This window comes from Salvelinus fontinalis, chromosome 12 (assembly GCF_029448725.1).
Source record: "Salvelinus fontinalis isolate EN_2023a chromosome 12, ASM2944872v1, whole genome shotgun sequence".
Classification (NCBI taxonomy): domain Eukaryota; kingdom Metazoa; phylum Chordata; class Actinopteri; order Salmoniformes; family Salmonidae; genus Salvelinus; species Salvelinus fontinalis.
The window spans coordinates 33,635,469-33,661,207 of record NC_074676.1 but is presented as its reverse complement, the minus strand read 5'-3'; the positions used below and the strand labels follow the sequence as shown (position 1 = coordinate 33,661,207).

Below are 25,739 nucleotides of genomic sequence, written 5' to 3'. Positions count from 1 at the left end.
GTTGGTTTCCATAGTTGGTGTAGTCCTGTTGGTTTCCATAGTTGGTGTGGTTCTGTTGGTTTCAGAAGTTGATATATTCCTGTTGGTTTCCATAGTTGGTGTGGTCCTGTTGGTTTCCATAGTTGGTGTGGTCCTGTTGGTTTCCATAGTTGGTGAATTCCTGTTCGTTTCCATAGTTGGTGTAGTCCTGTTGGTTTCCATAGTTGGTGTGGTCCTGTTGGTTTCCATAGTTGGTGTAGTCCTGTTGGTTTCCATAGTTGGTGTGGTCCAGTTGGTTTCCATAGTTGGTGAAGTCCTGTTGGTTTCCATAGTTGATGTAGTCCTGTTGGTTTCCATAGTTGGTGTAGTCCTGTTGGTTTCCATAGTTGGTGTGGTCCTGTTGGTTTCAGAAGTTGGTATAGTCCTGTTGGTTTCCATAGTTGGTGTGGTCCTGTTGGTTTCCATAGTTGGTGTGGTCCTGTTGGTTTCCATAGTTGGTGAATTCCTGTTCGTTTCCATAGTTGGTGTAGTCCTGTTGGTTTCCATAGTTGGTGTGGTCCTGTTGGTTTCCATAGTTGGTGTAGTCCTGTTGGTTTCCATAGTTGGTGTGGTCCTGTTGGTTTCCATAGTTGGTGAAGTCCTGTTGGTTTCCATAGTTGGTGTGGTCCTGTTGGTTTCCATAGTTGGTGTGGTCCTGTTGGTTTCCATAGTTGGTGCGGTCCTGTTGGTTTCCATAGTTGGTGAAGTTCTGTTGGTTTCAGAAGTTGGTGAAGTCCTGTTGGTTTCCGCAGTTGGTATAGTCCTGTTGGTTTCCATAGTTGGTGAAGTCCTGTTGGTTTCCATAGTTGGCGTAGTACTGTTGGTTTCCATAGTTGGTGTGGTCCTGTTGGTTTCCATAGTTGGTGTAGTCCTGTTGGTTTCCATAGTTGGTGTGGTCCTGTTGGTTTCCATAGTTGGTGTAGTCCTGTTGGTTTCCATAGTTGGTGAAGTCTTGTTGGTTTCCATAGTTGGTGTGGTCCTGTTGGTTTCCATAGTTAGTGTGGTCCTGTTGGTTTCCAAAGTTAGTGTGGTCCTGTTGGTTTCCATAGTTGATGTAGTCCTGTTGGTTTCCATAGTTGGTGTAGTCCTGTTGGTTTCCATAGTTGGTGTGGTCCTGTTGGTTTCAGAAGTTGGTATAGTCCTGTTGGTTTCCATAGTTGGTGTGGTCCTGTTGGTTTCCATAGTTGGTGTGGTCCTGTTGGTTTCCATAGTTGGTGAATTCCTGTTCGTTTCCATAGTTGGTGTAGTCCTGTTGGTTTCCATAGTTGGTGTGGTCCTGTTGGTTTCCATAGTTGGTGTAGTCCTGTTGGTTTCCATAGTTGGTGTGGTCCTGTTGGTTTCCATAGTTGGTGTAGTCCTGTTGGTTTCCATAGTTGGTGAAGTCCTGTTGGTTTCCATAGTTGGTGTGGTCCTGTTGGTTTCCATAGTTGGTGTAGTCCTGTTGGTTTCCATAGTTGGTGTGGTCCTGTTGGTTTCCATAGTTGGTGTAGTCCTGTTGGTTTCCATAGTTGGTGTAGTCCTGTTGGTTTCCATAGTTTGTGTAGTCCTGTTGGTTTCCATAGTTGGTGTAGTCCTGTTGGTTTCCATAGTTGGTGTGGTCCTGTTGGTTTCCATAGTTGGTGAAGTTCTGTTGGTTTCCATAGTTGGTGAAGTCCTGTTGGTTTCCGCAGTTGGTATAGTCCTGTTGGTTTCCATAGTTGGTGTGGTCCTGTTGGTTTCCATAGTTGGTATAGTCCTGTTGGTTTCCATAGTTGGTGAAGTCCTTTTTGGTTTCCATAGTTGGCGTAGTACTGTTGGTTTCCATAGTTGGCGTGGTCCTGTTGGTTTCCATAGTTGGTGTAGTCCTGTTGGTTTCCATAGTTGGTGTGGTCCTGTTCGTTTCCATAGTTGGTGTAGTCCTGTTGGTTTCCATAGTTGGTGAAGTCCTGTTGGTTTCCATAGTTGGTGTGGTCCTGTTGGTTTCCATAGTTAGTGTGGTCACTGTTTTTGATAACTGTGAAGTTGGGAGCTGTTGAGTGGGTGATTAAGAGGCGAGTGTTCTTAAGTTTTAAAAGATGAATGTTCCTCATTATGCCAAGATAGGTTTAAAAGCTTCTCCAAAGGAGCTCGTCAGACTGAAATCACAACAACACTGTGACTGTGTCGGTCCCTTAATGCAACATTCTGGGGGTTATCTGTCTGTCTGCCTGTGGGCAAAAGTTTGCATGTGAATCTCTGTGTCAGTTGCCCTGAGATGGAGATAGTCAGAAGGATGGGGGTAGCCCAGGATAGGGGAAGACTATTCTCACTCTGCTCACTAGGTCTCTCCAGGGCTGACATGTATGAGAGCTTTGAAGGTAATAAGAGGTTGTAGTTGTGTGTTTCTCTCTCATGATGTACTTACTATACTGTAGGCCTGACTGGTCCCTGGTACTAGGACTGGGATGCGGTGAATGGAATAATTAGTGTGATTATAGAGAAGGTCCGAGTTGCTTCTGTTGGAGTACACAGAGTTGGTTGGCTGTGGGCCTGTGGCTATCCCTCCCCGACACAAAGCATCGCAGCATTTCCCTTTGCCCCTGACCTCTAAACACAAATATTTCTATGGGAATCACCCATCGCGTGGCCCACAATGTAAAAATGACGTGGGTCCAAATGCAAGCTTCAGCTTTTTTTGTCAAAAGATTAATTTAAATGGAAAATGCTCTCTCATGCCGTCTTCCGTGCGTTCTGCTATTGAACTAGCCGACTTCAATTGCTCCCTGTTCTTTAGCGTGCCCATGTATGTGAATGGAAGCGCTTATTGTGTGTTGTGTGTAACTTTGGCTTGTGTCACCTTTTGTTTGGGGTCACTCATTGGATGGGATCTGACCACGGGCTCTTCCCTAGTGGTGTTCAGAACTCCATTTAAATTGTCTACGATCTCAGTTGAAGTTGTTTTTGTCTCTCATGCCGTGTTGGGAATGGGCTCAGTAGAGGTATGCATGGTGCGATGGATGAATGGTTATCGGTCAGACAACCTCTATCACCTTTACGATCTGGCTCACGAAGTTGTGGGGGCTTTGGGATGTAATCTGGCTCCATAGGGCTTAGGTCCCCAACACACCATATTGTTACTCATCCTGCAATGTGTATCTGGGGGAGTGAGTGTGTTAAAATGTTTGCTTTGTTTGTGTCGTGTACATGTGAAGTGTGTGTGCATTTACAGACTGTGTGTGTGTGTGTGTGTGTGTGTGTGTGTGTGTGTGTGTGTGTGTGTGTGTGTGTGTGTGTGTGTGTGTGTGTGTGTGTGTGTGTGTGTGTGTGTGTGTGTGTGTGTGTGTGTGTGTGTGTGTGTGTGTGTGTGTGTGTGTGTGTGTGAGTGTTTGTTGTCTCTGCTGCTGTGAAAGAGACAGCTCTCTGAGGAGTTGGAATTGCTGAGCGAGAAGAGGACAGGAGAGGAGCAAGTTTCTGTCTTCATCTGTGTGCCTAGCCTGGTCTGCGCTGCATGTGCCGGTCTCGCTCTAAACCCTGGCACTGGCCCCAGACGTTTCTCAGGCTCTCTCTGCCTACCTCCCCTCTACACCGTGTCTCTGTCTGTAGTAGCCCCTCAATCCACGTTATAGTTTTCAAACTCAACTCCAGCTATGAATTTACAGGAGAAGTTGGACTGTGTAGTAACTGGGGCACTCAGGAAAGAAAGAAATCAGACATAGTTAATTATACATTTGGTGAAAATTGTGCCTTTGTCTATTATCGATTGAGGTATGAAGTGCTATGATGCTTCTCCGACCTAGTCAATAGTTATTGTGAACCTAATGTTAGTAACTTATAGTTAGTATGAACTCCAGTTCTGCACTTCAGAAATAATAGAGCACTCATTGCTCTGATGTTCTTTATGGAGAGAGTGACATAGGCAGTTCATCATTCTTCCTCATGGTCATCTGACTGACTGGACGAAAACAGATTGACTGGGTGTTGGATCAGCTATACACACTAGACAGACCGATATAGAAAGATAGACAGACAGACAGCAGTCTAATAGTTGTCATGTGGCAATAGCGACAGGACAGCCCCAGTGAACCCAGCCCAGTGTGTTGTCTCTGTCTCGGAGTTCCAGTGACAAATTCCAACGGCTATTTTATGCAGCGGTCTACTGTCTGTCTGTCTGGGTATTCTGTCTGAACAGATGGGCAGCAGTGTTCTGTTATAGTGACATCAGTCAGATGTGTGGTGCTGACAGGTGAGGGACATGGGCAGGCTGGGACACCATTGACCCTGATGGGAGGACAGGTGCAGGCCAGAGATGTGCAGGCCAGAGATGTGCAGTGTCATTGCTCTGTCCATCTGAATACTTATAGGCACCAAAACAAGTTGTTGAAATTATTATGTTACTCTTATGTATGGAACGTATATGGAGGTTATTTGATCTTGAGGAATTGAGACCAATGGAATATACAGTGCCTTCGGAAAGTATTCAGACACCTTGACTTTTTCCTAATTTTGTTACGTTACAGCTTTATTCTAAAGTTGATTAAATAAATAAAAATCCTCAGCATTCTACACACATTACCCCATCATGACAAAGTGAAAACAGGGTTTTAGAAATTTTACAAATAGAAAACAGAAATACCTTATTTACATAAGTATTCAGACCCTTTGCTATGAGACTCAAAATTCAGCTCAGATGCATCCTGTTTCCATTGATCATCCTCGAGATGTTTATACAACTTGATTGGAGTCCACCTGTGGTCAATTCAATTGATTAAACATTATTTGGAAAGGCACATAACCGTCTTTAAAATGTCCCAGAGTTGGCAGTGCATGTCACAGCAAAAACCAAGCCATGAGGTCAAAGGAATTGTCCGTAGAACTCCAAGATAGGATTGTGTCGATGCACAGATCTGGGGAAAGGTACCCAAAAACTTCTGCAACATTGATGGTCCCCAAGAACACCGTGCCCTTCATCAGTCTTAAATGGAAGAAGTTTGGAACAACCAAGACTCTTCCTAGAGCTGGCCGTCCGGCCAAACTGAGCATTCGGGGGAGAAGGGTCTTGGTCAGGGAGGTGACCAAGAACCCGATGGTCACTGACAGAGCAATAGAGTTTGTCTGTGGAGATGGGAGAACCTTCCAGAAGGACAACCATCTCGGCAGCACTCCACCAATCAGACCTTTATGGTAGAGTGGCCAGACGGAAGCAACTCCTTAGTAAAATGCACATGACAGCCCGCTTAGAGTTTGCCATAAGGCACCTAAGACTCTCAGACCATGAGAAACAAGATGCTCTGGTCTGATTGAACTCTTTGGCCTGAATGCCAAGCGTGGTGGTGGCAGCATCATGCTGTGGGGATGTTTTTCAGCGGGAGGGACTGGGAGACTAGTCAGGATCAAGGGAAAGATGAATGGAGCAAAGTACAGAGATCGTTGATGAAAACCTGCTCCAGAGCGCTCAGGACCTCAGACTGGGGTAAAGGTTCAACTTCCAACAGGACAACGACCCTAAGCACACAGCCAAGACAACGCAGGAGTGGCTTCAAGACAAGTCTCAGAATGTCCTTGAGTGGCCCAGCCAGAGCCTGGACTTGAACCTGATTTAACATCTCTGGAGAGACCTGAAAATAGCTGTGCAACAATGGTCCCCATCTAACCTGACAGAGCTTGAGAGGATCTGCAGAGAAGAATGGGGAAAAACTCCCCAAATACAGGTGTGCCAAGCTTGTAGCGTCATACACAAGATGACTCGAGGCTGTAGTCGCTGCCAAAGGTGCTTCAACAAAGTAATGCGTAAAGGGTCTGAATACTTATGTGTATTGGGATATCAGGTTTTTCTATTTGATAAATCAGCAAAAATGTCTAAAACCTGTTTTTGCTTTGTTATTATGGGGTATTGTGATTAGATTAATGTAGATACATTAAGGCTGTATAGTAACAAAATGTGGGAAAAGTCAAGGAGTCTGAATACTTACCGAAGGCACTGTAGATGGAGTGTGGAATCCAAGATGTTGCTGCTGTGATCTACAGTACTTTGAACAAAAATATAAACGCAACATGTAAAGTGTTGGTCCCATGTTTCATGAGCTGAAATAAAAAATCCCAGAAACGTTCCATATGGCAGAAAGCTTATTTCTCAAAAATGTTCTACTTTGCCAAAATAATACATCCACCTGACAGGTGTGGCATATCAAGAAGCCAATAAAACAGCATTATCGTTACACAGGTGCACCTTGCGCTGGGGACAATAAAAGGCCACTTTAAAATATGCAGTTTTGTCACACAACACAATGCCACAGATGTCTCAAGTTTTGAGGGAGCATGCAATTGGCATGCTGACTGCAGGAATGTCCACTAGAGCTGTAGCCAGATAATTTAATGTTAATTTCTCTACCATAAGCCACCACCAATGACGTTTTAAAGAATTTTGCTGTACGTCCACCCGGACAGCTGATGAAGCTGTGGGTTTGCATAACCAAAGAATTTCTGCACAAACTGTCAGAAATAATCTCAGGGAAGCTCATCTGCGTGCTTGTCATCCTCACCAGGGTCTTGACCTGACTGCAGTTCGGCGTCGTAGCCGACTTAAGTGGGAAATGCTCACCTTCAATGGCCTCTGCCATCACCTCATGTTTCAGCATGATAATGCACAGCCCCATGTCACAAGGATCTGTACACAATTCCTGGAAGCTGAAAATGTCACAGTTCTTCCATGGCCTGCATAATCACCAGACATGTCACCCAATGAGCATGTTTGGGATGCTCTGGATCGACGTGTACGACAGTGTGTTCCAGTTCCTGCCAATAAAAATGTATTTACATATCTGTGACCAACAGATACATATCTGTATTCCCGTGTCACGTGAAATCCATAGATTAGGGCCTAATTTATTTATTTCAAATGACCGCTTTCCTTATATGAACTGTAACTCAGTAAAATCTTTGAAATGGTTGCATGTTGTGTTTATATTTTTGTTCAGTGTAGTTTTACAGTTGAGACACAGGGGGATAATGCAATTTCAATCATTTTAAGACCACTCATGGCCTCATTAAAAACTGAAGGGAAAGTACGTGCCAAATGCTTTGGGGTAATTGACTCTGTGCCATGGTATTATGACAGTTTGGTTTTCTGCAGCCCATCTTTACTGTACATCTCAGAGAGGCGCTCACTCTCCCCAACAAAAAAAGGAGACAGAAATTAACCGACCATCATCTCTTCTCTGTCTCCTCAACACGAGAGAAACAATGAATGTCTGGCTGCTTTCACTGCTCTTATCGTGTGAGGTAGAGATGGTTACATTGAAGGACAACCTAGCTGTTTCATCATTGTTGTTGAACTCTAGAGCAGAGGGATGTGATTCCCTGTTGAGAAAGTCTGGTACCTGAACTCTAACCCTTAACCCCCTGGCCACCCTACAACTTTTAACATGGATCTGGACAGTAACACCGACACCACTGTGGGAAGACAGTGTGTGAATGCTGCTATCATTCTTTATAATGGTCAAGAGTCATGCAGCCATGTTTAAAAGCTTTCATTCTACAGCAACAATTAGTTCCCTATTCTCTCTGTCTAGCCAGCAGCCACTTAATTACTCTTAATTGTAGGTCTGTGTGGGTCTAGAGGATGTTGTACTGTTTGTTAAACGACCATAACAACGTGACCCTTGATTGGCCCAGGCATGATCTATGCTTGCTGTAAGGTACACTACAGCTATACAATGCTGCGGACTAAACTGTCTCCGTAATTGGCACCCAAGTGACAGAGCTCTTTCTCTCCCAGTGGGTTATTGTAAAATAATGTTAATTAGCTCAACAATGAAATCATTGTTTCCTATTGTTGGGCTTTTGGCATTGATACATCTGAACGAGATTGAAAAGAGGTCGTAGTGCATTGGAGTATGAAATAAATTGACTTTAATCCAGCTGAAGAGGAGGACAACGTCATATTTGTTGACATCATGCTTGAATGATGTCAACAAACATTTGTTGTAAAAAAACATATACTATTGTTTGAATGTTTCTTGGATTGTAAACAAAAAATAATATATATGGGTATATTTTTTGTGGTTATTGTGGTCAAACGCCCTGTGTGCGATTGTGTTTGTGTGAGTGGGTAATAAAGTCTTATTAGAAGAATACATAGTGTTGAAGCTGAAATATGTAACTTTTTGGAGGACCCGACCAAATTCACATAGAAATGTGTGTTATAGATCTTCCATTCTCATTGAAAGCAAGTCTAAGAAGAGGTAGAGTTTTTCTATGTGCACTATGTTGTGGTAATTTCCTGTATTACTAAATGATGAGAGTTTACAAACCACACACAAGTCAGAGTTATACTTTAAAGTCCATCTTTAATTATATGAGCTTCAACATAGCCCTTTGACTCTCAGATCAATTCAGTGTCTATAAATGAATTCTCTGAGAGTCCTTACAAAAGAATACTTAGTATCTTTTATAGCCAAGATACACCCCTCTCAACTCACATGACGAACCACAGATCTTAGGAACTTCACAAAGGGCCTTTTACTTGAAAGAGGAGTATCCCATAGCCAGATAGCATTAGCTATAAATTATCGTTCAGTTTGGTCTCTTGGGCGAGGTTCTACTTCTCGTTCTTGGTACTTACCAATTATTCTTAATACAATTCTAAACATATTTCAAAGAGAATATCCACACATTCTATTGAAACTATTCTTTCAAATTGGCTTATACTCCCCATCACACTGTCAACTCCATCGTAGAGCCAAGGATCAGGAAGTTAGACCTATATCCCCTCGGGAATAGAACAGAACAAACACAACAATACAATACACTCCTTCACATATCACTCAAGGTGTATAAACTTCAATCCAAAACCTCAAAGAACTGAATCCTCCCCCATTTTTTAACACATATCTCTCAGTATGAGAGTAATGTATAAAACAAAACTACTACTGGTACAAAAGATAAAACAACATTTCAAATAACCTAACCAAATAAAATCACTAAACTGAAAAACTCCACAACGAAAATTGATTTAACCCATATGGTCATCGGAAAATAGAATTAAAGCAGCCTTAGTTAATATGGCTAAGAACTATATTGTTCAATTACACAAATTACCTTGAAATCAGTATTTCAAATGACCATAAATTCATTATCCAAATGGCTTTCCAATGAGGGTGATCAAGCCACAACGGAAAGTCATGATAGAGGTCATAGGTCATACAAAACCCCTTTAAAGAAGTATTTTTTACTATATTAGACAAATTACAAAAATAGTCAAACCTTTCCTACATGTTGTATCCCAGGTTCCCAGAACATTCCTCTATCAAAAGAATTCACGTGTTTAATTAAAACTCAGAAAATAAAAACTCATAAAAATGATAATGTGCGTGTGTGCCCCTTTAAGATACCTTAGCACTAATACAAATGAACCACTCACCAAACCCAAAGGATTTTTTTTTAAACAAATCATACATAGTATCAATCATTAATCATACATTTTAATCTACACCAATGTATATGTATGCTTAAGTGAACATGCTACTCTTAGATTCAATTATCCTGATATCATTACTATCTAAATGTAATCATTTTTTTCTCTGTCGCAAATGTAGTACATTTCTCAGCGTAAGGAATCAGTGATATTTAATCACAGGCATTTAATAAAAATGTAGACGTGTTCTCCCATGTCTCCTTTAACTTACAGACTTTAGATGACTTCCATCCGTCCCAGAAGAAAGAATCCTACTCAAACACATCAGATAATACAATGTTTAATTAAGTAAAATCAACACCTAAAATCAACAGTAAACAAATAAACAAACCCATAACCCCTTTAATTAGCAATCTAATCATTTCAACCTGTTGATATGTTTAGTAAAAACTATCCTGATTTTTTAACAAATCTAAATCCTTCAAAAGTTGGCGCTGTCTCATCAGCGTAAAAATCAAAAATAACTTTTTCCACAAGGTTTTCATTCCCCAAAGGTCAATCCTGTTCAGCTCGTACATTAATGATCTTCCTTCTGTCTGTACAGGGTCTGAAGTTCCAATGTATGCAGATGATACAGTGATAAATTCATGCAAATACCAAACAACAAACTACACAAGAACAAACTACTATAATAGTTCAGATTACAAAATTGCTCAGAGACTCATGTTTGCATCTCAATAAAATAAAACAGTCTGCATGTTCCTCACAAAGAAAACAACTGATGCCCCTGAGACAGATGTCTATGTATCAGGGGAAAAGCTCAAATAACCAAATTCAACCTAGCTAATTTCCCAAAACATATGAAATTGTTTTGACTATAGAGGTAACCAAACTATGATTCAAATCTATGATACTCCCCCACTTAACATACTACCTTACTAGTTTGGCCCAAGTTTGCTTTTTCAACAATAATACCCATTCAGTCTTCTGCAAACCGACTCTCAAAGTAATTGTTAGGTAACCCAATAGCTATAGAAAGCATAAGCTCTTGAGTAGGCTTGCTTTATGCAATACACTGACACCTATCTTGTATTCAAGATTCTAAATGTCCAGGCTCCCTCTCACTCAGTACTTTTATTGAACAGAAAACCCAAACCTTATGGCAGCAGATCCACAAGATCCGCCATGACAAATGACTGTATAGTTCCCTTAAGGAAAAGTACCTTTAGTCAATCTGCTTTCAGTGTGAGAGCTTCCCATGTCTGGAATACCCTGCCTTTAGACACACACATCTGTGATTAATGATGCACTGTCCCTGTAAAAATAAAAACTACTCAAACTGCAATCAACTTTAATGACCTGACATTGTTCCACGTAATGGAAACAGATTACAATGTTACACTACATTAACTTTCTGCTCAAATTCACTGGTGTTAACTAAACAATCAAACCAAGAATTAATAACCATCAGAATACATTATCACAATGTTTCCTTACTCACACCTGAATCACTTTCAGTTTAACATATCATATTTTTCTTTCTCTCCAACAACATTTTGTCTTACCTGTTATCGTAAGATTAAAACCAAACTTTACAACTTTCTCTTCTCTTTCCTCTTCCCACTTATGAAATGTCCAAGACTTTAAAAATAACACGCAACGCCAAATTTATAACATACAGTATGTCAGTCAATCCATAAGAATGAAAAACATTTCGGTGGGCACCTCTCTATCGCCATTATCTCTCCGCTATTATTTAGAATTTCTTTAATTTAGGTAACTGTCTCCTCTATGATACAGTAATTTTAATATGACTCCATTAACTCAATACATTATTCCAGCAGATCATTTAGGCAACAGACACCGTCTTGCATCGAAATTCGCTTCGCTATTATTTTGAATGAATTAGTCTATCAATTTAACCTAAACAATCTATTAAAAAGTCCAATTTATCCCTTTTTTCAATTTGAACCAAACAAGCTATTAAAACGTTCAGTTTATATCTTATACAAACACTAGCGACCATATCTTTCCAGAAAAAACATACAAATAGTTGAATTACAATCAAAAACTCAGATATTAGTTAGTTAATTTGCCAGGAACCGAACTTGGGTCTCGAAGCTTAGAAGGCAGCTATTTAACCACTGAACCACCAATCTATTGAAATGACTAAGACTCTCTCATAAACCCACTTTACAATTCTCTGTATTCGTAACTATCAAGACACTTCCCAGAAAAATAGCATCTTTAATTTAAAGGTCCAAGCGTTATTCCGGCTATGATTCTCACATGCCAAATTAATAGATTAGCAGTCAAAGAATAAAATCGACATTTATAGACTAGGAAATAGATCTTGCGCATTTTAATATAAAAGTAGATTATGTTTACTCAGGCAACGTTACTTTTCTACATCATATTAATCACGCAATGATAATTAGTTTGATGGAAACCTTAGGCTTTGTACGACATTATAAATTACGTCGAGATTCCATTTTAATTCGCTCTAACTTTATGGAAAACGGTTTATTCAATAAATCCCACAACTCCTCTCATAATGTGATGAATATAAAACATTTTCAGACCTTAAGGGCAGTTTTATTTCAAATGTTGTACCCAGACGGAGATAATCCAATAAGCGTTTTATAGTTCCATCGTTAGGGTAAAATAACCAAAAGTGGACACTCTCTAATCAGTTTCTAGAGCTCAATTTCCCAGATTTTGTAGACTAGTTTAATAGTGCTTAAAACCTTATCTTTATCAAATTATCCATTAAAGATACCAATTCAAAACCTACGTACGTCTACGAATGGGTGGTTTAAATTGTATCTAATTATATTCTCAGCATTATTTTATCTAATCTCTAGTAATCGATTATACACACATACAATTTATCATATTTTCAAATATTCACAGAATCCATATAAAACGTAAGAAATGCTTAGGTACTCACACAGAACTTTAAGGATCCCCCACACAGGATTGGTCAGATGTTCACACAGAACTGGTCAGATGTTCACACAGAACATCAGAAAATAATTAAAAGGTTACCCACACAGTCAACCTACGCCGCTCACACAGAACGCTCCTACAAATATTACCTAGTGATCCCATAACAAAGTACTCACACAGAGTAACCCAGGGCATACCTGGCTAGCACATTTAAAATAATTGGAATTCACCACTTCTGAGGGTCACTTAGACAGTCACACAGACACCTTCAGAATTAGGTCCTTCTTCTAATAGGGCTTCACCAAGTATCGTGTTTCACACAGAACACACAGTCACCTTGTCCCCTCACCCCCACAGACCGCACCGATCCCCACTGTGATCAATTCAGTGTCAGGACGGCTCTAAGTCGCCCGCAACCGACCAATAGCAGAGTATTCTTTGAGTCCGCAAAGGAAGGAGCAAAATGGAGTTGTGGCCACATTTGCCGAAAGGAGGGCGGGGGAGGGCCTTGTAGGCATCCCGGACCAATAGCAGTGGTCGAGTGTTTTAGCAGCGCGAGTACTACAGTCAATGTATTGATAGAACTTCGGCAACCTTTTCCTCAAATTTGCTTTGTTAAAATCCCCAGCTTTAATAAATACAGCCTCAGGATATGTGGTTTCCAGTTTGCATAAGGTCCAGTGAAGTTCATTGAGGGCTGTTGTGGTATCGGCTTAAGGGGGGTTATACACGGCCATGACTATAACCAAAGAAAATTATCTTGGGAGATAATACGGTCGGCATTTGATTGGTAGGTATTCTAGGTCGGGTGAACAAAAGGACTTGAGTTCCTGTATGTTATCAAAATTCACCATGAGCCGTTAATCATGAAACATACACCCCGCCCTTCTTTGTTCCTGTCTGCGCGATGAACTGAGAACCCAACTGGCTGGACCGACTCCGACAGTATATCCCGAGAGAGCCATGTTTTCGTGAAACAAAGTATGTTACAATCCCTGATGTCTTTTTGGAAAGAAACCATCGCCCTCAGCTCATCAACTTTATTATCCAGAGGCTGAACATTAGCGAGTAATATACTTGGAAGATGTGGGTGGTGTGTGCGCCTCCTTAGTCAGACTAGAAATCCACTCCGAGTACCTCTCCTCCGCCAGCGTTGTTTTGGGTTGGCCTCTAGAATCAGTTCAATTGCCCTGGGGGTTGCGAACAAAGGATCCGCTTCGGGAAGTTATATTCCTGGTCGTAATGCTGGTAGTGCTGGTGAGTTACCGCCGCTCTGATATCCAATAGTTCTTCCCGGCTGTATGTAATAACACCAAAACAATTCTGGGCTAATAATGTAAGACATAATTCCCAGAGGTAAAGAGAATATATGAAATAAATTAAGTTGGTAATTGGTAGGAAATGATGTGTGTTGTGCAGTATATTGTCTATGGCCATGGCTGCCTTCCAGACACTTTACAAAAATACACTTTATTTTGATGCAGTCTCAGTAAAGTGCAGGAAAACAGTATGATAGAGAGTTAGTATTGACGGTTAACTGGTAATTCCGGCAGCTGCTTGGATCACAGTCTTCTGCAGTCTTCCTCTCTCTTCCCAGCAACAGCTACTGATAGGACGGTTAGGACGGATAGGACGGTTTGTCCGACCATAGAGATCTATATGTCCTCAGCTGTGTGGCAGCAGAAATATTATAAGCCTTCTTTCTGTTAAGAGTCGGACAGCTTTGCATATACATTAGCTCATATCCGGACAGCCTGATGCATGGTGTACTTTTCATCATGCATATCCATATCCAAACCTAATCCATCCAGATACATTGTTGATCTTGGACCAACACATTGAAGCATTTGTTATGTATGTTTTATTTCTTTCACCTTTATTTAACCAGGTAGGCCAGTTGAGAACAAGTTCTCATTTACAACTGTGACCTGGCATGTCAGGCTTGCTCTCTTTTATCTCTCTACTTTTGAATGCTTTTTGATAATGTAGTAGTATTCTCTTTTGTAGTATGATCTCTTTGACAGAGATGGTTAAAGTCCGTTATTCCAGGTGAGGGGTAGGTTAGGGTTGGAGTGTGTAAGACCACCTGCAGCTCTTATGGGCTGCCAGGAGGTTGCCTGAGCAGAAAGTGGAAGCCTCCCTACCCCAGTCCCACAGCCCTGACCCTGGCTCCTCTTCCCTGGTGCTGTTGTGCTTCAGCAGCATAGTGTCACAGGAAAGAAACGACCTTCTGCACAGACAACATAAACACACGTAGTTATCCCTCTCCCTTCCTTCACCTCCACAAGTTGGCTTCAGCGTGCTTTCCCATCTTCACCTTATCCACTTTCTCTCTCATACTCTCCCCCCTCTCTCTGCCATTCACTTTCTCGCTCTCTCTCTTTCTTTCTCTCCCTTCAGTTCCTCTTATCCTCCCTCTTTTCCCATCCCTGTCATCATGGTAAAGGAATCCATCTCTCACCTCTCAATGACTGAGCTCTGCTGTGTTACACGTGCAGTTAATCTGAGGTCCATCTAACAGAGGGAAGGATTGGAAGTGATGCCAGTGGCCTACGTGTAGCCAGAGAATATGGCTGCTTTCCGTACTGTTTTTACCTTTTAAGGTTGTTAAGTGCTTTCTCCTTTGGCCTGAATATAACTGTGTTTGCCTGAAAGTCGGAATCTGGTATCTGTTGCATTTCAGCTGTAATGTTCTGTTAAACTTGTCCTCCCTCAGTGACCCTTTCATTTGCTGTGATATACGGGCGATGGTTTAAATGAAGTGGTTTAAATTCATGTTCCCATGTGGAGTACACACTGTGGCAAGCCCCTGGTAAATGAAGAGGCAGCAGTGAGAATAGTCTGTTGTTAATAATAGACTTATTAGATGGTTTTCTGTGTTTGTATAAGTTGAAGTGGAGGCACAGGAGTGCAGCTTGTCTGACCTTCAAACTCTTAACCTAAAACCTCTGTTACTGACCCTGTGTCATTGTTACAACTGTTCTTCAGAACCTTGGAATGACACAGTAATTTATGGAAGGTTGTCTTGAAAGTCCAGTATTTGGGGGTTAGGTCTTTGGAATGTGGCTAAACTGAGGCCTTTCTCTTTAGCTCTAGACGTTCCATACTGCGGCAGGAAATGCTTGTAGATGAAACATAAAAGGTGTGAGGTTTTCTTGTCTTCTACAAGAATGTATTGTGTTCCACTATTTACACTCAGGTCCAAGTCCATTCCTATTACCATATTACCTTTAACCAGATTATGCTACTCTGTTAAATGAAGTTCTATTTCCTGACAGGGGAAGGATCGGAAAGGCCAGTTGTCAATTTTCAGAGCAACAGGAGTATGGTAGAAGAGCTGGATTCCCTGAGAGACAGAATGGGCATCCACCACACAGGCTACGAGATAGACCGCCACTCCACCACCTCCAACTCCTCAGACCCCCGTCATAGAGCTCCGTCCAGGCAGAAGAGGTTCCTCTCGTACCCCCGCTACGTGGAACTGATGCTGACTGCTGACGTCAAGATGGCGCGCCACCACGGACACAACCTTGAGCACTACATCCTAACAATCATGTCAGTAGTAAGTAAAATATTGTTTTTAAAAATTATAAAGAAAAATACATTGTTGAATCTAGATTTGTTACTATGGTTTCAGGAAGTGTAACTTTTCTGTGATACAAAGTCATTCACTTTAATATAAGTTAAAGAGGTTCAAAATATTGGTATCTGGTTGGTAGTTTAGTTGACTTTCTACCGTACCCTATTTCCAGTATCTAAGGTTAACAGTTTTCCCCTCTATACTGTATGACATTAAACAATACTGTATGCATCTCCTTTGAATAAAAAAAGCTATCCACATGGGTGAAAACTAATGAGCAAAATCCAAACAGACCATTACAGTGTAATACAATATATATTCAACAAATTGGGAGACACAAGAGTTATGATTGTATGTGACACAACACCCTGTTAGCCTTTACCTGATGAATCCTGCCAAACGATGCAACTGACAGTATGTTGGATCCCTAAGCATGCAAGACAGAAATGCTGATAGCCAGTTTTCTCTTTCCAATGTTACTCTGATAGCAACCTGTCCTGCATAGTTAGAGATGTGACTCATAAAGGGGTTCACTGGGCTGACTCAGCTCTTTACGATCTTATTGGCTTTTAGTTTGGTTAACGTTACCATATGCTGGTGTTACCTCAACCAAAATACAACACTGTAAAATACTGTACCTATTTGGAAACATATGGGCCTCAGCCCTTTAAAGGCAATAGGAAGTATATTTTGACGGTATACACACTTATTTTCACACATACACACGTGCACACAGATGTCGAAGAAAAACCTGTCAGGGCCTCTCAATCAAAAGACCTAGCACTCTCCGGCCAAACCAACAGAAACCAGACCCTGTATTTCAAACAAGAATAAGGAAATCAGCCAAGACTGATCCGTCATCGTCATGGTGACAGCACGTTGTGCCTGTTAGTGGAGCAGGGGGCTAATGGGTGGGCTGCTAGCCCTCTGATATGATGTCATAGTGTTTACACTGACCACATAGATGCATTCCTCCAGGGTATCAGTCTTGATTGTCTGTCCATCTATTTACCAGGCTACGTCATAGTCTGGGTGCCCTGTCTGTCTGTCTGTCTGATCTGCTTCACGCAGCCCCCTATGCTCTGACCAGCTAAATGTTTATAGAGGGCTCATGAGTTCCTGTCAGAGCTCTGTTAGGAAAGCCCCAGGAGGATAGTGACCCACACTGATAGGGCTGAACCAAAAGAAAGGCACAAAAAAACTTTTGTCCAAGGAGTGGTGGGATACACACAAGCCAAGCCCCCCCTCCCCCATCACCAGAGGGTCCTTAGAGAAATTGTAATTGCATGTAATAATATCATAATATACTGTCTATTAAACTTACCCTGAAGGAATAAAGATATGCATTCATTCCTTCTTTTCTTCAACTTGTCCTGTTATTTCAGTCAAGCCTTCAGAATGTGGTCTCTAGATCTACTCTCATTCAAAGTAATACTTGTATTTGCATTAGTTCAAATGGACCTATTGTCTGTTTTTGTACCATTAGTAGCAGGGGTTGGAAACCAAATAATTTTCCAATCGTTTCGTTCTGAACAGAACCATTCTTTTTTTTGTTCTGTTCCACTGTTCCGACCAGCAAAATAAAGTTCTGAACCGGTCCGAACCCCCCAAAAATATGGCTTTATATTGCTCCTTTCTGTTCCTTTTTAAACCTCTGAAATAGACATTGTTTTTACATTTAGCTCAACATTAAATTACTTCACCAATCAGTGCGGATAGAGCAGCTTGCTATGGAGCGTGTAAGCACCAATCTGTAAAGGAAAGTCATTCAGTGCAAATTGTATTTTGCCGTAACAGCATGGTTTAATCATAATGAAAGACAAACACATACACACTGTGCTGCCAGTCATTATGGACAGGCCAGTGTAGGGCATGAGATGCGACAGAAATTTTGCGGGTGGGGAGAGAGCGAGAGAGGGAGGAGGAAGTTTGGCTTGAAGCACTGGGCATCTTGTTATGACATGCATTATCTGAATTAGGCCCACAGAATTATACCTACTGAGGAGTGGCTTCTATGGAGTAACTTTGAATGTCTTTGAAATTCCGAGAGTTGGTTAACGTTGGACCAGAGCGAACATTAGTTAGCTAGTTAGCTAGCTAACATGCTTGTGTGTGCAGAGGTGCACTAGAATTAAAAACACGTCTTACCTTTTTGTAGTTAATAAATCCAATGTGAAACGTGATAACTATAGTATACTAGCATTGTAAAAGTTAATCCATTCTTCTCTAATTAAGCATCTCTCCCTAATTTCTGAATTCCGCAAGTAACGTCATCAGTAGGCTACAGTAACAGTAAGGGGGAGAGGCAGGTAGCCTACACACACACTGGCAAAGATTTCCAGCTGGCAGGCAGATGCCGGAATAAGTTTCAAGTGAGGGCTTTGCATAAGCACTTTGTTGTGATTTTTGTAGCACTGGAAAAAAATGCCCAGAACGTAAAAGAACATTGTTAACCAGTTCCCGTGCTTTTAAAATAACTGTTCTGTTCCGGAACAGTATAGATCACTTTCTTTTCCGGTTCTGATTCTGTTCCTCGAATAATTGTGTTATTTTCTGGTTTTCAGTTCTGCTCCCTGAACCGGTTCCAACCCCTGATTAGTAGAGGTTTGCATTTCTTGTCTGTGTGTTCATCTTGTTACAGGTTGCTGCGGTCTACAGGGACCCTAGTGTAGGAAACCTCATCAACATCATGATTGTCAAGCTGGTTGTCATCCACAATGAACAGGTAAGAACAGACACTGGGGCTGCAGTGAGTGAGTACTCTGAGACAGCTGGCGTCAGCCACACGTGTACCTTGTCTCTCTCTGTAGCCCTTCAGAACGACACTGCACTCCTTGTCAGAGGAAAGCCTCAAGTGAAATCTCCTCAGAGAAAAATATGTGCTACTACCACAACTGTGTGATTTGACTAGTCTAGGACTGAGGGCACACAGCACATGGGCTTGTAATGGTAGATAGCTAACTCAGATGAAAATATTTTAAATTGTGACAGATACATGGTTAATTATTATAATATTTTTTTTTACATCTGGTTATATTTTTTAAACATATTTTATCTAGGAAGACCTGTTCAAATCCTCACCACTGTCTCTATGTCATGTCTCACAGGATGGACCCTCAATAAATTTCAATGCTGCTACTACCCTCCACAACTTCTGTGTCTGGCAACAGACTCAAAATGTCCAGGATGACAGTCACCCTTCCCACCATGACACTGCACTCCTGATCACCAGGTACAGTATTTACTTATCCATCTACATTATCTTACTACCCTAACACACATACAGCTGCTTTTATACAGATGATGAATAATGGTATATGTTGTTTGTGCTTGTGTCTTCTCACAGGGAAGACATCTGCCGAGCTAAAGACAAGTGTGATACATTGGGTAAACAAACAGCTTCACTTTAAGATAAACATTTCTGTTTGAATGTTTCACAATCGGCTAGTATCTAAATCATAAATAATTTGGTTGGTGATTGCATTTTTACAATGTATTATACGCATGTGTGAATTGTAAATGTGTTTTTTTACATTTCCCAACTCTCCCTGAGACACCCTTGGAGACTGAGATCTAATGTACAGTAATGAGTTTATAACAGAAGCTGACAGCTAATATACTGTAGTGACCGATCAGAATGGTGTAGTGTTTAGTAGAAGAGGGTGATGAAGGGCAGTACTAATCTCTCTTACAGAACAGACGTTTGATGGCTTAATCGCCTTTAGTGGTGGAGCGGTGGAAGGATTTTTTTCCTCTGTCCGTTCAAGCAGCTATGTGACCTTCCAGGGCTGGCGGAGCTGGGGACCATGTGTGACCCGTACCGGAGCTGCTCCATCAGCGAAGAGAACGGACTCAGCGCCTCCTTCACCATCGCTCACGAGCTGGGCCATGTGTAAGTACCTTCTACACTCCCCTCTCCCCTGCATCCCTGGCCCCCTCGTGGTCCTACCTTACGGGCCCCCTGGGGCCTGCCCCGGTCCCGCACAACAAAAGCCCTCTTATCCTCGTTTCAAACGCAGGTGCAAAGCATAATAAAGGAAAAAAGGGATTTAATAACATGCCAACCTTAATACCCTAGTGTAGCGGCCTGAGTTAACCCTGTAGATGTTACAGCTTTGAGGAGGAAGCCAGGCAGCCAGGGGGATCTGTATGAGACTCAGCTGAAAGTCACCACTGCCTGGGCTTTAGATGTGGTGGACCGGGGGCCTCTGCATGCGGCGCCCATTGTTTTCAACTTGACGTCGAGATGGAGGGAAGTCATATCAAATGTATGTCATTTAGTGAGGACGGAGCACAATTCATTATCAAAAGCTGAATAATGTGAGTTTTCCAGAGCTGACTTATCCCCCAATCTGTTCCAAACATTACCCCTAAAGACCGGCGCTCATCACAATGCGAAACACCACGCAGCTGTGTGTGTGTGTGTGTGTGCAGATTTAGGCCGACCTCATCCCTCCACTAACACAGCACACACAGCCAGTTGAGGACAGACAGGACATCCACTCAGCTCAGCACAGCAGCTAAGGTTGTTGCAGTGACCGTTTTACCGCCACACCGGCAGTCATGAGTCATGACCACAGTAAAACTTCACTTGACCGAGTAACGGTTATCTCCTCTTATGCACACACTCTGGACATGTGTTAGTAGTACCCAACTCGCTAACAATCATCAGGTCGCTAATTGCCTGGTATTCGGGGCTCTATTGTCCCTCTAACCACTCTGATGTCAATGCAACTGAATTTGAAAATCACATCAAACACTTATCAAAACAGTATGTGCTTTTAAAACTCACCTCACTGTGATTGATCAATTTTGAAAAAAGAAGTTCAACAGCAGGTTGAAACTGAGTGTAGGACATGGTCATTGCGGATGTTGTTTCAAAGCCTAACATGCTGACCAGACCCCAAGTTGATTTTGTCCACCCACACCAGACGCGATCAGGATACGCAGGTTGAAATATCAAAACAAACTCTGAAACAATTATATTAATTTGGGGACAGGTTGAAAAGCATTAAACATTTATGGCAATATAGCTAGATTTGTGCTGGGATATAAACATTGGGTTGTTATTTTACCTCAAATGCAGAAGGTCCTCCACTCCGCCAATTAATCCAAAGATAAAACGGTAAACCGAATTTGTTTCTTGTAATCGCTCCTCCTTCCTTCAGGCTTCTTCTTATTTTGGACTTCATATGGCGGTTGGCATCCAACTTTAGGTACATTACCACAACTGACTAGAGCCTGGACCTCAGTTGACCTCAGTGGACCTCAGGACTCATCTTTCAATCATGGGTATATTCTCCTAAAAACAATGAGAAGATGGCACGTGGGTATATGCTCCTAAAAACCAATGAGCAGATGGCAAGTGGGTATATGCTCCTAAAAACCAATGAGCAGATGGCAAGTGGGTATATGCTCCTAAAAACCAATGAGGAGATCGGAGAGGCAGGACTTGCAGTGTTGAGCATCACAAATAGAACCAATTTCTATTTTAGCACCTGGCCACTTAGATGCTCGCGAGCAGTGTGGATGCAATGATTGAATAACATGTATGTGTACATTTATTTTGCAAAGCCTAGTAATAGGGATTTTTTAAAATGTTCATTATTCATTGGGTGGCACATTACCTTTAGCTATATAGAATATCTCACCACCATGCGTTTCCATCTCCTCCTCTCTCTCTTGTATTCCTTTCTTCAGCGTGCAGAGGGGCTGTCAACAGTTTAGTGAAATATGTTTCGTTGCGAAAACATGTTACTATCGATGTCCCCGAACAGATTTCACTTGGTATCCAAAACGAAGCACTGGGTAGCTGCAGGAACAGGATTGGAGAGCCCATGGCGAGAGCATGCTCCTCAAACAGGAATATCACCTGTTACGCAGCGGGAGCATGCTCCTCAAACAGGAATATCACCTGTTACGCAGCGAGAGCATGCTCCTCAAACAGGAATATCACCTGTTACGCAGCGAGAGCATGCTCCTCAAACAGGAATATCACCTGCTACGCAGCGAGAGCATGCTCCTCAAACAGGAATATCACCTGTTACGCAGCGAGAGCATGCTCCTCAAACAGGAATATCACCTGCTACGCAGCGAGAGCATGCTCCTCAAACAGGAATATCACCTGTTACGCAGCGAGAGCATGCATGCTCCTCAAACAGTGGTTAATGCGTGGAGTGAAATAAGTGTTTGTGTATTTATTTCTCAGCTGCTTATATTAAGCACAGCTCAGCAAAAAAAACAAGTAGCCTACCAGGGATTATTGAAAACAGACCAGCAGGAAGACAAGATTAAATTGAGAAAAGTGTGATGGGTGAAAATATGATCACTTGATGATCATATAGGCAAAGAACAAAGAACAGAGCACAAGCTTTTTTTGAGACTTTCTCAAATCATCAATAGTCTATAGTTGCGTCATGCAGCCCATAAATGTTAGACATTCTAAAGGTTTGTATCATTCAAAACTAACGTTACCAAATAACTCTAAATCTAGCGTATAGGAATGGTTTCAAATGATCACATTAACACTCAACATAGCCACTTCAAATGCGCACTCACTACGGAATGGGCAAAATATCCTTTCTACTTTATTCAGCTAAGTTAAATAATTTTCTTCTTAATATAAAATTATATAATATATACTAATGGCACATGACTTATAAGCATATCTTGTCCGATAAATGAACAAGCCTACAGCCCAGAGCCGATCCTGACCTCCCTGGAGCCCTATGCAAAATTCTACTAAGGGGCCCTCCTACCTGACCCGTGAGCCATGTAAACCATTTGCCATTGCCACACAGTCACACCTGACACCCCAGTGCTTCCACTACAATCCTCCCTCCTTTAAAACAGTTTGCTCCGTCTGTCGGTTTTTCAGCAGCACTCCATATTTGGTTTTCACCTGGTTGAGTATTTCAAATATCTCATCCATGGATGTCACAACAGAGTCAACCACAATGTTGAAGTAGTTGACTTCACGGTTTTTCAGTGCATCAGTCACTGGTTCATCAGGAGCCTCATAGCTGAAATGCCTCTTGCTGTTTCTCAGTCTCGTCTCTTTCAGAACAGCCTCCACATTAATTTCTTCACAAATGCTTTTGGCTGTTGTCTGGGTCTCAGAGACCCTACAACGGGGTCAAATTTTGCCCGTAATTCAACTTCTTTTAGGAAGTTTCCATTACCTGGTTGGAAGAGTTTGTCTGATGAACCCATGAATGCTAGGTTTCTTTCAGCCAGAGACTGGGTGATACTTATTAAACGTGTAAGGACATCTCACCATCTCTTTCTTTCAGCCTCCAAAACGGTCATTTGTATCTGGTCAAGAGTTTGTCCCCGACATAGGCGAAGATCAAGTTCTCTCCACTTAATTATATTGGTTGTGTGACTACCCTCATGGTGTTTCAGAATGGCGTTGATATTTGACCAGTCATTCACACCTTCCTTTATTATTTTGTAGTCTTTTGTAGAAAAGAGCTTACAGCGAAAACAATACACAGCATTGTTTTTGATTGAGTATGAAAGCCAGCTCCTGGTAATCTTTTCCCCATTTGACAGCTGTCTCTGTAATACGCCTGAATGGAAACCTCTTCTAGACTTGTCTTTAGGGTAAGAAAAATCCAGTCCTGGTTTGAATGAACCTCTGCGCACTAACTCAGTCCTCATAGTGATCCAAGATGGCGTAGCAGTGCAGATGTGGTTTGTTGTCCTCTCGTTTACTTTTTGTATTTTTTGTCTTTTTTGTATATATTCCAATTTATTTTTCAATCTCTTTTTCCATTTTAAAATTAAATATACCTTCCGGTAACCCGCCTCACTCAATGTGACACGGATCCGCTATTCTTTCAGACCCTATAGCCAAAACTTTCATCAGAAGGTAGCCAGCTAACTTTTTTTCAGACCCTATAGCCAAAACTTTCATCAGAAGGTAGCCAGCTAACATAAACTCACCCCATTCCGTACAAATGTGCACAACCGCAACATTCAAACGAGGCTACAAAGAAAACGAATGGGACTGTAGCGACTGTGTTGACTTCAAAATCTGGGGTGTGAACTAGGTTTCTATTCAAACATTGATCGACATGGTGATGGCTCTATAGTATTGGAGAAAAGTTGAAAAAACGGACCCTCCGTTACATCGTGACGTGTCATGTCGTAACGTACAGCACGCATTAAGCAACTATTTCTGTCTTACAATCTCTCTCCACCAGGTGTAGCACTTCTCTCATCGTTTAAAAACAAGAAATGGACAGTGACGGGGGTAAGGAGGGATACCTAGTCATTTTTTGCGTCATCATTGCATGCGATCATCATTCTCAAAGCCGCTGTTTACTTCTAAGATCGCTTTAGCACCGCCCTAAAAAAACGATTCAAATTCGACACAAACCTTCAAATAGGTATATAAGGACACATTATAAAAACTCTTTATAGTGTTTTATTTACATTTTAGAGGCGATAAGGTGATAAGTTGGACAGATCGAGTGAAAAAAAGCAATTTTCCCACATAACATCTCTCCTTCTCACTATCACGCATTAGTTTCGCTTCCCCACCCGCCATTTTTAAAAAGCTCAGACGGGGCTCATTGCCTGCTTGAATTATGCAGAAATGGGCAGCGTTTAGATCATGTAATTGATAATGTTGGAAAGGGGAGAAATTGTGCTTTACAATGGTATTGACATTACAGTTGATCTGGAAGTATTATGTTTTTGGGGCGCTAAAATAAGGGCAATTGTACGGACCAAGGCGACGTACGAGTTTACGTGAGTTTACGTTAATTAGCTAAGTTACTAGCCATTTAGTCATTGTTAGCCACTGCTAGCGGCCTTTACCCTCTGCTCAGGCACCAGCCGTTTTTTTAGCCTGGATAATACCTGCCAGCCTCAGACTGTTTCTCTCCACTACAACGCCAGATTCCTGCCGTAAACCCCTGGACCATTGCTCATCACAGTTAGCTATCTTCAACTGAGTGACCCAGCCCCGAAGCTAGCCCTGAGCCAGGTGCATCTCCCGGCTAGCAAACGAAATTCCCACAACTACAATACTTATTTTGCCATCTGGCCACGACTGGTCCTCATACGTAATTCCATCAGCTGTGCCTTCAACCGGCCTTTGCCGGACGACAGAGCAGGCGCTTCTACTTACCCCGTACTGCTAACTTTAAACGCCGTGTCTCCCGCGTGCTAGCGTACTAACGACTACCTAGCGGTTTCCCTGTTTCATCTATTGCTGTACACTGGACCCTATGATCACTTGGCTACATAGCTGATGCCTGCTGGACTGTTCATTTATCACGGTACTCCACTTTGTTATCCTTTGTTAATCTGTCGGCCCTAGACCCGAACTCAGGCCCTGTGTGTCGTTAACCGACCCTCCACGCCCATTCATTGCCATTTTACCTGTTGTTGTTGACTTAGCTGATTAGCTGTTGTTGTCTTACCCGTTGTTGACTTAGCTAGCTCGCCCGAACAACATTTGTGATTGCTTTATGTCTCGCTTTATGTGTCTCTCAAATGTCAATATGCCTTGTATACTGTTGTTTAGGATAAATATCATTGTTTTAGTTTACTGTGGAGCCCCTGGTCCCACTGTATATGCCTTAGAGTTGCAATCTACTGCAGAGATAGCTTGCAAAGTTCTGTCATACTTTCCAGGTCCATGCCCAAACAGTTTGAGCTTCTAATTTTAAAAATGAATCTCTCCAGAAATAAGTCTCTCACTGTTGCCGCCTGTTATAGACCCCCCTCAGCTCCCAGCTGTGCCCTGGACACCATATGTGAATTGATCGCCCCCCATCTATCTTCAGAGTTCGTTCTGTTAGGTGACCT

At 41.9% G+C, this 25,739-nt stretch overlaps 1 protein-coding gene across 3 annotated transcripts in view; it reads left to right on the top strand.

Annotated features, from left to right (window-relative positions):
- LOC129867215 (A disintegrin and metalloproteinase with thrombospondin motifs 20-like) overlaps window positions 1-25,739 on the top strand; it is a 164,137-nt gene that overhangs the window by 23,154 nt on the left and 115,244 nt on the right. For 2 of the 3 annotated variants that reach the window (XM_055940473.1, XM_055940474.1), the window contains exons 4-8: window positions 15,616-15,899; window positions 18,559-18,642; window positions 19,025-19,149; window positions 19,264-19,304; window positions 19,704-19,809. In XM_055940473.1, the coding sequence (XP_055796448.1) occupies window positions 15,616-15,899; window positions 18,559-18,642; window positions 19,025-19,149; window positions 19,264-19,304; window positions 19,704-19,809 (640 nt within the window). Of the gene's footprint in view, window positions 1-15,615; window positions 15,900-18,558; window positions 18,643-19,024; window positions 19,150-19,263; window positions 19,305-19,703; window positions 19,810-25,739 lie in introns of those variants that run through there. The other variant, XM_055940475.1, reaches the window with a different exon arrangement.